General features: G+C 48.7%; 1 protein-coding gene across 1 annotated transcript in view; it reads right to left on the bottom strand.

The window, feature by feature from the left end:
- Positions 1 to 13,795, bottom strand: part of MAN2B1 (mannosidase alpha class 2B member 1) — a 23,249-nt gene extending 9,454 nt beyond the window's left edge. The window contains exons 1-13 of the mRNA XM_066593702.1: positions 13,639 to 13,795; positions 11,980 to 12,082; positions 10,020 to 10,193; positions 9,756 to 9,949; positions 8,325 to 8,457; positions 5,437 to 5,582; positions 5,235 to 5,351; positions 5,075 to 5,157; positions 4,646 to 4,766; positions 4,482 to 4,560; positions 2,784 to 2,893; positions 2,354 to 2,461; positions 66 to 182 (exon numbers count right to left, since the gene is read on the bottom strand). Of these exons, the coding sequence (XP_066449799.1) occupies positions 66 to 182; positions 2,354 to 2,461; positions 2,784 to 2,893; positions 4,482 to 4,560; positions 4,646 to 4,766; positions 5,075 to 5,157; positions 5,235 to 5,351; positions 5,437 to 5,582; positions 8,325 to 8,457; positions 9,756 to 9,949; positions 10,020 to 10,193; positions 11,980 to 12,082; positions 13,639 to 13,719 (1,566 nt within the window). The 5' untranslated portion in view covers positions 13,720 to 13,795. The remainder of the gene's footprint in view (positions 1 to 65; positions 183 to 2,353; positions 2,462 to 2,783; positions 2,894 to 4,481; positions 4,561 to 4,645; positions 4,767 to 5,074; positions 5,158 to 5,234; positions 5,352 to 5,436; positions 5,583 to 8,324; positions 8,458 to 9,755; positions 9,950 to 10,019; positions 10,194 to 11,979; positions 12,083 to 13,638) is intronic.

The following is a 13,795-nucleotide window of genomic DNA, read 5'->3' as shown; positions in this document are numbered from 1 at the left end:
CACCAACCCTAATAGCAGAGAGGAACGTGCAATCCCCGGATATAAAGGTAACCCTCACATCTCACCTCACTGCTCACAGTTTCGCCAGAGGGGCCTTTTACTGTGTAGCTGACACCATTAACTGGAAGTCGAACGTTCCACGTGACCGCACGACCCAGAGGGTTATACAGGAACACGTTAAACTGCGCAAATGAGAGAAAACAAATATCCATTTACTTCAAAAGTAAAAAAATTTACAATTTACAGATACAGTCTAAATAAAAAGCAGAGTCACATTGTAAATGCATTACATTACTTATCCTGTACTGATCCTGAGTTACATCTTGTATTGTACTCCAGAGCTGCACTCACTATTCTGCTGGTGGAGTCACTGTGTACATACATTACTTATCCTGTACTGATCCTGAGTTACATCCTGTATTATACTCCAGAGCTGCACTCACTATTCTGCTGGTGGAGTCACTGTGTACATACAGTACTTATCCTGTACTGATCCTGAGTTACATCCTGTATTATACTCCAGAGCTGCACTCACTATTCTGCTGCTGGAGCCACTGTGTACATACATTACTTATCCTGTACTGCTCCTGAGTTACATCCTGTATTATACTCCAGAGCTGCACTCACTATTCTGCTGCTGGAGTCACTGTGTACATACATTACTTATCCTGTACTGATCCTGAGTTACATCCTGTATTATACCCCAGAGCTGCACTCACTATTCTGCTGGTAGTCACTGTGTACATACATTACTTATCCTGTACTGATCCTGAGTTATATGCTGTATTATACCCCAGAGCTGCACTCACTATTCTGCTGGTGGAGTCACTGTGTACATACATTACTTATCCTGTACTGATCCTGAATTATACTCCAGAGCTGCACTCACTATTTTGCTGGTGGAGTCACTGTGTACATACATTACTTATCCTGTACTGATCCTGAGTTACATCCTGTATTATACTCCAGAGCTGCACTCACTATTCTGCTGGTGGAGTCACTGTGTACATACAGTACTTATCCTGTACTGATCCTGAGTTACATCCTGTATTATACTCCAGAGCTGCACTCACTATTCTGCTGGTGGAGTCACTGTGTACATACATTACTTATCCTGTACTGCTCCTGAGTTACATCCTGTATTATACTCCAGAGCTGCACTCACTATTCTGCTGCTGGAGTCACTGTGTACATACATTACTTATCCTGTACTGATCCTGAGTTACATCCTGTATTATACCCCAGAGCTGCACTCACTATTCTGCTGGTAGTCACTGTGTACATACATTACTTATCCTGTACTGATCCTGAGTTATATGCTGTATTATACCCCAGAGCTGCACTCACTATTCTGCTGGTGGAGTCACTGTGTACATACATTACTTATCCTGTACTGATCCTGAATTATACTCCAGAGCTGCACTCACTATTTTGCTGGTGGAGTCACTGTGTACATACATTACTTATCCTGTACTGATCCTGAGTTACATCCTGTATTATACTCCAGAGCTGCACTCACTATTCTGCTGGTGGAGTCACTGTGTACATACAGTACTTATCCTGTACTGATCCTGAGTTACATCCTGTATTATACTCCAGAGCTGCACTCACTATTCTGCTGGTGGAGTCACTGTGTACATACATTACTTATCCTGTACTGCTCCTGAGTTACATCCTGTATTATACTCCAGAGCTGCACTCACTATTCTGCTGCTGGAGTCACTGTGTACATACATTACTTATCCTGTACTGATCCTGAGTTACATCCTGTATTATACTCCAGAGCTGCACTCACTATTCTGCTGGTGGAGTCACTGTGTACATACATTACTTATCCTGCACTGATTCTGAGTGACATCGTGTATTATACTCCAGAGCTGCACTCACTATTCTGCTGGTGGAGTCACTGTGTACATACAGTACTTATCCTGTACTGCACTTATCCTGTACCCCCTACATCAGATGACTGTACAGTACCAGGTGTAAAGACTACACTTCAGTGTAAGTCACCAAAATTTGTGTAGTCATTAGGGCAGCAGGGAATGCTGGGATAACTGAACACTATCTGCTGAGAATAATCGGAATTGCTGATGAATTAAAAAGAAAAAAATATCCAGGTAGACGCGATACACTGTGTAGTGCCTATAGTGCGGGGTCTGAGGGGCGGAGCCTGACAACATGTGCCGTCTGAGGGGCGGAGCCTGACAACATGTGCCGTCTGAGGGGCGGAGCCTGACAACATGTGGAGTCTGAGGGGCGGAGCCTGACAACATAGCTTTAAGTCTTAAAATTAAAACTGGATGTTGCAGTGAGGAGAACGGTATCCAAGCAGGGAGGCAGATGACGGACTTACACTTTTAGCTGCCTCGGTGGCTGGGCACACACTAATGTTCAGCAAATTGCAAAATGTGAAGCTTTCCTTGCTCCCTGACAGACTGGAGAGAGCGTTCCTGATCACAACCTGCAAGACATAAATGGGACAAGCTATAGGGAGGACACGGGGCCGGGTACCAGGATACAATGAATGCACCCCTGGTGTACGTCCCTGTGTGTACTACGGAACCAGTCGATAGAGTCCATAGACATCATGGTGTTATATCATACCGAGAGGAACCGATTTAGAATAACTTACACAATATGGCGTCCCCCCTCCCTTTTTAGAATTTGAGCTCAAAGTCTCCCCACCAAACTAGAATTACGTAAGAAAGTCCCCTTTAAATATTTAAGAGCTCAACATCCTGAAACCTGCTGTATATTCCATTTCATATTTTGGGTGAGGTTACCTGGCACGTCTCCCAGCCCTTATACAGCCGCAAGGTGTAGTCATCATTCACATGCTGCTTCGCTGTTCCAGTGACAGCGTCATGGTGCTGCGCAACACCCATGGCACGTCCTGAAATATAGATAAGTAATGAACAGCAGCAGCTCGGTTACTGTAATAAGAGGTTACAGGGGTAATAGGAGACTCAGGAGCCGGGTTACTGTAATAAGAGGTTACAGGGTAATAAGGGACTCAGGAGCAGGGTTACTGTAATAAGATGTTACTGGGGTAATAAGAGGCTCAGGAGCCGGGTTACTGTAATAAGAGGTTACAGGGGTAATAGGAGACTCAGGAGCCGGGTTACTGTAGTAAGAGGTTACAGGGTAATAAGAGGCTCAGGAGCCGGGTTACTGTAATAAGATGTTACAGGGGTAATAAGGGGCTCAGGAGCCGGGTTACTGTAATAAGATGCTACAGGGTAATAAGAGGCTCAGGAGCCGGGTTACTGTAATAAGATGTTACAGGGGTAATAAGAGGCTCAGGAGCCGGGTTACTGTAATAAGATGTTACAGGGGTAATAAGAGGCTCAGGGGCCAGGTTACTGTAATAAGATGTTACAGGGTAATAAGGGGCTCAGGAGCCGGGTTACGGTAATAAGATGTTACAGGGTAATAAGGGGCCCAGGAGCCGGGTTACTGTAATAAGATGTTACAGGGGTAATAAGAGGCTCAGGAGCCGGGTTACTGTAATAAGATGTTACAGGGGTAATAAGGGGCTCAGGAGTCGGGTTACTGTAATATGATGTTACAGGGGTAATAAGAGGCTCAGGAGCCAGGTTACTGTAATATGATGTTACAGAGGTAATAAGGGGCTCAGGAGCCGGGTTACTGTAATAAGATGTTACAGGGGTAATAAGAGGGTCAGGAGCCGGGTTACTGTAATAAGATGTTACAGGGTAATAAGAGGCTCAGGAGCCGGGTTACTGTAATAAGATGTTACAGGGGTAATAAGGGGCTCAGGAGCCGGGTTACTGTAATAAGATGTTACAGGGGTAATACGGGGCTCAGGAGCCGGGTTACTGTAATAAGATGTTACAGGGTAATAAGGGGCTCAGGAGCCGGGTTAGTGTAATAAGAGGTTACAGGGGTAATAAGAAGCTCAGGAGCCGGGTTACAGTAATAAGAGGTTACAGGGTAATAAGAGGCTCAGGAGTCGGGTTACTGTAATAAGATGTTACAGGGTAATAAGCTCAGGAGCTGGGTTACTGTAATAAGATGTTACAGGGTAATAAGAAGCTCAGGAGCCGGGTTACTGTAATAAGATGTTACAGGGGTAGTAAGAGGCTCAGGAGCCGGGTTACTGTAATAAGATGTTACAGGGTAATAAGAAGCTCAGGAGCCGGGTTACTGTAATAAGATGTTACAGGGGTAGTAAGAGGCTCAGGAGCCGGGTTACTGTAATAAGATGTTACAGGGGTAATAAGAGGCTCAGGAGTGGGGTTACTGTAATAAGAGGCTCAGGAGCCGGGTTACTATAATAAGATGTTACAGGGTAATAAGGGGCTCAGGGGCTGGGTTAGTGTAATAAGATGTTACAGGGTAATAAGGGGCTCAGGGGCTGGGTTAGTGTAATAAGAGGTTACAGGGGTAATAAGGGGCTCAGGAGCCGGGTTACTGTAATAAGAAGATCAGGGTTCAGGTGGGGGTTTCAAGACTCTCACTTAGTGTTAGGCTGCTGCTGGTCCCGTACGGTCCGTGTGTTGCCGCTGCTCCGGTTAAAGCCTCCAGCTGGTTGCAGGCCTGATTGTTACAGAAATGACGTTACGACTGTTGCTCAGACCTCCGGCGGGTGACGTCTCCCCATCCCCTGTAAACTGAATCTTACCTGCAGGAAGTTGTTGCTGAGCCTCTCGTAGCGCTTGAAGCCCGGCCGGCTGGTGAAGTATCCTGTCCAGAACATGTGTTGGCCGTCCGCATAGGGGAAGAAATCGTCCATCTTCATTGGCCTGAAACGAGAGACGGTGGGAGTCTAGTGAGATATAACGCCCATAGGGAACATTTAACGGAGAAGTCTACACATCCACAGCTTGGGATTATTAAAGGTAAGCCTTAATGTAAGAAATCTCTAATATAAGATCATCACAATCGCTGCAACAGCCAAGACACAACATTTGGATGGGTCAACTACCCGCCATATAAGCTGACTGCTCCCTCCTTGAGGCAAGTATTGGTGTCTCTAAGCTCAATGAGAGGTCTCCTAGATTAATACCCCATGTACTATATATACCCCCCTGTGTGCCGTTCCCGGACTCACCAGCTCAGGTTGGCTCTGTTTAGTGCTGTTAGGTAGCAGCTCGGTGTAGAGTAAATCACATTCACTTTGCTTCCATTCACTTGCTAAGGAAAATGCAGAAGACAAGTCAGTGAAGACATCCTGATGACTTTCTACATGGCGCAAGGGTCATAATAATCACCTGAGCATTGACCAGACTAATGAGTTTGTCCATGTTCTTATACCACAGGATGGCGTTCTCATAATGGAAATCTGACCCCATGGTCATAACGATATGATTGGAGCGATACTTGCTTGCCTAAGGGGAGGTATCAATAGTCATTACTGAACACTACTATACGCCTGCATGACCGGTATACACAGTGCGGAGCATGATATAGTACCTGTGTGGCCACAGTCTTCAAGAACAGCTGTAAAATGGCGTCCACATTATTGTCCTCCAGCCGTGGATCATCCATAATTGGTTGATCCGCGCACAACTGATCCCAGCAGAAGCCTTTGGGAGGGTTGTACCCATTGGGCAGGACGCCTGGAAGAATGCAAACATGATCAGATGACCATCTTCAGAGGTTGGATCTACCTGCCTGCAAGCAGTGGTGAGCGCCAGCCTAGACATCGGCCTACATGCGTGGATCAGGGTCAAGTTACACCTATAGTAGGGTGGCAGACCCCCAGCTATGGAGTACGCAGAGATCTGGGCACTCTAGAGCTGGATAGGCCCGGCAAATTCTGTTGATTCGTAGAGAATTCTGGCCCACGTTGGGGACGAGTGCAGAAAACAGAGTAAGTGCCGTTTCTTTTCAAGCAGTCCTTGTCTCCGAGAGACCCCAGATGAGTAAATTGGAGTGTCAGGATCAGTTTTCAGGGTCTTCGGATTAAGCTTCCATCAAGTCCAGCCTAGACTAACTCCTCAATACAACTTCTATCTACCTCCATGGAATCAATGATGTTGTCAGCCTTGTGTTCCCGATCATCCAGTCGGTGACCAAGGTCTACTATTGTGATAGACATGATGATTAGTTAGTATAAAATGTCTATCGATTTGTATAAACCAAATGTATTATGCTATTGTAATGACTTTTAGCTCTGTGGAGGTTGATGGCCACACAATCTCCTCATGGTATTTGCTAGACAATGGCAGGTAATAGATATGTGATGTAATGTTAGCTGAGTACATAGAATTGCACAAGAGCCTCTAAGAGTTAAGGGTCATATTGTTCTATGTATATCTGTGTTCAACACTTGAGTGTTTACCTAGCCCTCTTCCACTCCCCACACATAATCTAGTTAAATAATGAGTTGACACACACACAGAAATGACTTCAGCTAGGACAAAGTCCACGCCACATCAACACTTGGAGAAGGGTGGGCAGAGAGGTGGGAGATTCTATATGATCCGACAAATGAGAATCCCATATGTTACTGATGTAACCTGTTGCACGCCCATTGTATGTTTTTACAATAAAAGGGGCTGTCTGGGTGTTTCTGACCAGAGAGCCATTTTGGATATGAGATTGATAGCTTGTGTCTGATCTGCTCGATGACGTGTGCACACTATACAATTTGAAAGCTACAAAATACCCCGAAACCTGCTGGAGAAAACCATAATCCAGATCACTATGTGATCTGCAAAGTCCATAGCTGCTGTGGGCAATTAAGCCTGAGAAGTGGCTTTCATCAGAAGGAGCACGGGAAGATCAAAAGTGTCTAAATCCTGACTTTGTTGAGTCAACAAGCTCACTGTAGAGTAGGCTGGGCTCGGTGGGCCAGACAGTGGGATCGAGTCAGCTGGGGTTAGCGAATAATTCTGGAAGTGTTCCCCAATTTGTTTTCAGGGCCTTTATAGAGCCAGATAGTGATACACTTTCCCTCCCTTTTGTGTCCTCCTCTGCAGATATTCTGTAGAGGGAGTCTAGAGTCTGCTGGCACTAAAACTTATACAAGCGGACCAGCTGTCAACTTCTGCAGTAATCCAAGAGCAGGTGGAATATCCTCCCTTAGAATGGACCCGCCATACTGCTCCCCTCAAACAATGAACCCGCTAGAGATCTGAGGATCAGCCTCAGGTCCTCCTGGAGTGTGGTAGAGGTCACTCACCAGGAGAGCTGACCCTGGACCAGAGATGGACTGCTCCTTCTGACTCCAGCGCTGATGGCAATAAGCTCCACACATGGCAGAGCTCCGAGGGGTCTGACCAGCGGGTAAGGGGAGTTGGGGAGGTTAGGTGGTCGTGGCAGGAGCTTCTCTCCTGGTTGCTCTTGCCTGGGACCCTCTGCCTCAGTCTGCCTTTCCAGAGGCCAGAGTGACTGCAGAGCGGGCAGTCCAAAAATCTAGTCTTCAAGACACTGGGGATGATGGTGAAGCCAGAGATAGGGAGGACTAAGCCATGAGTATCCAATCTCCCTAATGGCCAAACCATGAATGGTCACTTTTTTAGATGCCCCGGCAATCTCACGATTGGCGCTTCTCTGTATGAAAGTTAGATCAATGACTCCGGAGTGCAGCATAAAGTCACATGACACGTTTTCCATGAATCGGTGGTTGTGAATTCACATTAAAAGGGAAAATACAGTGATTACAGCGACTTCCACCGAGGCCGATCATCGGTGCTAATTAGCCGGGGCCAGGATGTCACTGCCAACTGAGTGGGGTTCTCTCACGCAGCGACCACTCTCCAGTCACTCCGGCCTTTCCAAAGGCAGACAACTGAGGCAGAGGGTCCGGGGCAAAAGCAGCCATGAGAGAAGTACCTGCTGCGGCCACATCATTTAGCAAGAATGGCGCAATCGAGGAAAAACAAAAAGCAAAAAGGGGAGTTCTGTGGACAGAAACAACTCATCCCCGAAAGGAAGAGTGGTCAAGAATTGTTCTGATGACGTCCATGGCTGGTGATCCAACTAACACAACTCGTCGCTCCTCAGCAGACAACCAGTTCCAGCCCCATTGCTGTCTAAGGGAAAACAGAAACACGAGACTCCAGAGGGCCAAAGACCACAAAACTTGTTTCACTGACCCAAATATGGAGCTTATGATCAGCAGAGTGCTTTAGGCAAGATTTTCCTTCTAAAAACACCGTTTTATAGGCCCAAAAATCCAGTAACTGGATAACCATCTTGTGGCTGATAGATAAGAGGGCGCTGCATATCAGCTCGTAACTACAGTCCGATGTAAACCACAGAACGCTGGAGGAAAAGTGTGTTAACACTTCCCAGAGAAGAGGGGCCGATATTTACTATATAACACTGAACGTAATATCCATCATGTGACTGACCAGTGAATAGGTCAGCGGTGGGCGCAGCCAGGTCATCACTGCCCCTCCAGATCATCTCCATCCGTTTATTGGCCTCACGATTCGCTTTATCCTGGTAATCTAACCGTCCGAAGAACAAGCCATCATATCCCATCTGCCAGATAGCGAGGGAGGGTATCAGATCTATGACATTTACTTCACTTACACAACAGAGTGCTAACAAATATACCAGTAGGGGGCAGTATTATAGTAGTTATATTCTTGGACATAGGGGGCAGTATTAGAGTAGTTATATTCTTGTACAATAGGGGGCAGTATTAGAGTAGTTATATTCTTGTACAATAGGGGGCAGTATTATAGTAGTTATATTCTTGCGCATAGAGGGCAGTATTATAGTAGTTATATTCTTGTACATAGGAGCAGTATTACAGTAGTTATATTCTTGTACATAGGGGGCAGTATTACAGTAGTTATATTCTTGTACATAGGGACAGTATTATAGTAGTTATATTCTTGGACATAGGGGGCAGTATTAGAGTAGTTATATTCTTGTACATAGGGGGCAGTATTATAGTAGTTATATTCTTGTACATAGGGGCAGTATTATAGTAGTTATATTCTTGTACATAGGGGGCAGTATTATAGTAGTTATATTCTTGTATATAGGGGGCAGTATTATAGTAGTTATATTCTTGTACATAGGGGCAGTATTATAGTAGTTATATTCTTGTACATAGAGGACAGCATTATAGTAGTTATATTCTTGTACATAGGAGGCAGTATTATAGTAGTTATATTCTTGTACATAGGGGGCAGTATTATAGTAGTTATATTCTTGCGCATAGAGGGCAGCATTATAGTAGTTATATTCTTGCGCATAGAGGGCAGTATTATAGTAGTTATATTCTTGTACATAGGGGGCTGTATTATAGTAGTTATATTCTTGTACATAGGGGGCAGTATTATAGTAGTTATATTCTTGCACATAGGGGGCAGTATTATAGTAGTTATATTCTTGCACATAGGGGGCAGTATTATAGTAGTTATATTCTTGTACATAGGGGGCAGTATTATAGTAGTTATATTCTTGTACATAGGGGGCAGTATTAGAGTAGTTATATTCTTGTACATAGGGGGCAGTATTATAGTAGTTATATTCTTGTACATAGGGGGCAGTATTATAGTAGTTATATTCTTGTACATAGGGGGCAGTATTATAGTAGTTATATTCTTGTACATAGGGGGCAGTATTATAGTAGTTATATTCTTGTACATAGGGGGCAGTATTATAGTAGTTATATTCTTGTACATAGGGGGCAGTATTATAGTAGTTATATTCTTGTACATAGGGGGCAGTATTATAGTAGTTATATTCTTGTACATAGGGGGCAGTATTATAGTAGTTCTAATCTTACACATAGGCAGAAATACTATAAAATTTTATTAAAGTACCTGAGCAAAGAGCAGAGCTTGTTCTCTGGAATGCCCAAAGGGATCGATGTGCCAAGCCACACGGGGTCTACCACATTCACCAAACGTAGACTGTAAGAACTGTAAGCCGAGGGTCATCTGGTCAATAATTGAACTGTAATGCGTAGCCCCTTCATCGTTCATGGTCCAACCTCCATTGATAAACTCCAATCGACCTAAGGTTTAGCAGAAAACGGTCATCATCATAAGCGCAGATTGCAACTCCCAGCGCCCCTTATTGCTCACCTTCCTGTATAAGCTGAGTGACATCTCTCTGCACAGACTCCTCTTGCTCCTGCCACCAGCGCCAAAAAAACGCGCTCTCCACGTAGATAAATCGCCTCCTTGGGTCCGCAAGCAGCTGAGCAACAACCGAATCCAGAATATACTGCACCCCCGCATGCTGAATGTCATTACGTCCTGCAAGATATAGAACGGCAAATCTGCCATACAGGTCCTGTATCTACGCCCCCAATTCCAAAAATGTTGGGACGCTGTATAAAATGTAAATCAGTGTCCATTGAAAAAAAACAAAACTCTGTTTGGAAATCTCATATAACCATATTTTATTCAGGAGTAGAATATAGAACACCTAGCGGGGGAGGGGAGGGGAGGGGGGGGGGGGGGAGACATTGTTCCATTTCACTTTAACAAAATCCAACTCATTTAGAGATGGCAGCAACACATCTCACAAAAGTTGGGACACAAGTAACAAAAAGGTAGTAAGTGGGACTAATGAAAAAACAGCAGGACAGTCAATGCTCTACTAAGTCACATGACTGTCTATAGGAAGAGCATGTTAGAGAGGCAGAGTCTCTCAGAAGCAAAGATGGCCAGAGGTTCACCAATCTGTGAGAAACTGCATCTAAACATTGTGGAACAACTTCAGAAAAATGTTCCTCAATGTTAAATTGCAAAGATTTGAACATCCGACCATCTACAGTACAAAATAGCATCAAAAGAGGCCGAGAATCTGGAGAAATTCATGTGCACAGAAATCCTTGTGAACACGGTTTGCCGTACAATCCACAAACTAAAGCTGTATCATACGGAGAAGAAGCCATATATCAACGCAATCCAGAAAAGCCGGCGTCTTCTCTGGGCCAAAGATCGTGTAAAATGGGCTGAGGCAAAATTGACAACTCTTCTTTGGTCAGATGAATCAAAATTTGAAATTCTTTTTGGAAACCACAGATGCCGTGTCCTTCGGACTCCAGAGGAGATTAACCATCTAGCTTGTTATCAGCGCACAGTTCACTAGCCTGCATGTCTGATGGTATGGGGTGGCATTAGTGCCTATGGCACGGGCAGCTTACATTATCAATGCTGAGCAGTATATGGAGGTTGTAGAACATCATGTGCTCCATCCAGACAACATCTCTATCAGGGAAGACCTTGCATATTTCAGCAAGACGATGCTAAACCACATACTGCATCCATCACAGCAGCATGGCTTCACAGAAGAGTTCGGTGGTGAACCGGCCGCCGGCAGTCCAGACCATTCACCAAGAGCAAACATTTGGTGCATTATGAAACCAGAAGACCCAGAACTGATGAGCTGCTAGAATCCTCCATCAGACAAGAATGGGACAACATTCCTCTCCCAACAACTCCAGCAATTGGTCTCCTCACTTCCCAGAAGAGATGATGCTACACAATGGTGGACTCGGCCCTGGCACAACTTTTGTGAGATGTGTTGCTGCCATCAGTTTCTGAAGGAGTTAATTAAAAAAAAAATGATATGTGACAACGTCCCCCTCCCCTCCCCCCTCATCTGTGTCCTACTCTGAATACGATCACTACATCCTTTTTATTCACATTTTTCACAGTGTTTTTGGATTTCGGGGTGTGGACAGCTACATTAGGAGCAAGCCTCGCCCATTAAAATCTGCAAAAGCTGAGTGACGCCCCCTGTTGGAGCTGTAATAGCAGCACTATTATTTTTGTCACCCGGTTTGTGTCTTCAGGGGTTTTTCCTCCTCAGATGGAATCCCCTGGTAGAGGGGAAGTAATGATAGAAGGGATGATACTTCCCCTTTTGCTGATCACCCCGTTTCACATCTCCGGGTCTTGTAATTACTTATCTTGTGACATATCTTAAACTTGTGAGATACAGAAAAGAGGAAGAGCTGCTGCAGAGGGGGGGGGGGGGGGGGGGGGGGGGGTGTCAGGGGTCCTACTGGGGTCATCACTCGAAGGGTCTCACCTCCGTAGTAATACTGATCCAACGTCTTCAGCCATCCAACATCATTGTGTGTGTGAGGGATGAGGTGCACATTGAGGAGGTCCTCGCGGGCCGCAGGACACGTCTGTAGGGGTAGGAAGGGGCACTCAGGAGCCTGGCAGCAATACCAGTACATGACAGTTCTATGGTCCCACATCATAGAACTGACCACTATATCCCTCCCTTCCACCTCACCGGACCCTCCACCAGATCCCCCCCACGCAACCTACCAGCCCTTCCGCGGTCGCCGCCGGGGGGCCTCCCCCCGGATCCCGCTCCGCGGTCGCCGCCGGGGGGGCCCTCCCCCCGGATCCCGCTCCGCGGTCGCCGCCGGGGGGCCTCCCCCCCGGATCCCGCTCCGCTGGTCGCCCGCCGGGGGGCCTCCCCCCGGATCCCGCTCCGCGGTTCGCCGCCGGGGGGCCTCCCCCCGGATCCCGCTCCGCGGTCGCCGCCGGGGGGCCTCCCCCCGGATCCCGCTCCGCGGTCGCCGCCGGGGGGCCTCCCCCCGGATCCCGCTCCGCGGTCGCCGCCGGGGGGCCTCCCCCCAGGATCCCGCTCCGCGGGTCGCCGCCGGGGGGCCTCCCCCCGGATCCCGCTCCGCGGATCGCCGCCAGGGGGCCTCCCCCCGGATCCCGCTCCGCGGTCGCCGCCGGGGGGCCTCCCCCCGAATCCCGCTCCGCGGTCGCCGCCAAGGAGCCTCCCCCCGGATCCCGTTCCGCGGTCGCCGCCAAGGAGCCTCCCCCCGGATCCCGTTCCGCGACAAGGAGCCTCCCCCCGGATCCCGTTCCGCGGTCGCCGCCAAGGAGCCTCCCCCCGGATCCCGTTCCGCGGTCGCCGCCAAGGAGCCTCCCCCCGGATCCCGTTCCGCGGTCGCCGCCAAGGAGCCTCCCCCCGGATCCCGTTCCGCGGGTCGCCGCCAAGGAGCCTCCCCCCGGATCCCGTTCCGCGGTCGCCACCAAGGAGCCTCCCCCCGGATCCCGTTCCGCAGTCGCCACCAAGGAGCCTCCCCCCAGATCCCGGTCGCTACCGGAGCCTCCCCCCAGATCCCGGTCGCTACCGGAGCCTCCCCCCAGATCCCGGTCGCTACCGGAGCCTCCCCCCAGATCCCGGTCGCTACCGGAGCCTCCCCCCAGATCCCGGTCGCTACCGGAGCCTCCCCCCAGATCCCGGTCGCTACCGGAGCCTCCCCCCAGATCCCGGTCGCTACCGGAGCCTCCCCCCAGATCCCGGTCGCTACCGGAGCCTCCCCCCAGATCCCGGTCGCTACCGGAGCCTCCCCCAGATCCCGCTCCCCGGTCGCTACCGGAGCCTCCCCCCAGATCCCGCTCCCCGGTCGCTACCGGAGCCTCCCCCCAGATCCCGCTCCCCGGTCGCTACCGGAGCCTCCCCCCAGATCCCGCTCCCCGGTCGCTACCGGAGCCTCCCCCCAGATCCCGCTCCCCGGTCGCTACCGGAGCCCCCCCCAGATCCCATTCTACGGTCGCTACCGGAGCCCCCCCCAGAGCCCGCTCCCCGGTCATCACATCCTCATCATCTCCGCTGTTTCCTGTATCCTGGCTCCCCGCACCTCCCTGTACTGCGCGGTTACACAACATCCCCACTCCACCGCTCTGCAGCCGCCCGGTGACCCTGCCATCTCACCTCCGGGCCGCAGGCGGAGCCCCGGTGCAGTCCGCCCAGCAGCAGCAGTAGGAGCAGCGCTCGGTGCCCGCCGCTCTCCATCCCGCCAGCTCTCACAGTCCCGGCTCTCTCTGCTGTGGGGATTTACACACAATCATGTGACCTGTCACCTGGCCAC

Source organism: Eleutherodactylus coqui, chromosome 2 (genome assembly GCF_035609145.1).
Source record: "Eleutherodactylus coqui strain aEleCoq1 chromosome 2, aEleCoq1.hap1, whole genome shotgun sequence".
In the NCBI taxonomy this organism is placed as follows: domain Eukaryota; kingdom Metazoa; phylum Chordata; class Amphibia; order Anura; family Eleutherodactylidae; genus Eleutherodactylus; species Eleutherodactylus coqui.
This window is presented reverse-complemented; position numbering and strand designations above follow the sequence as displayed.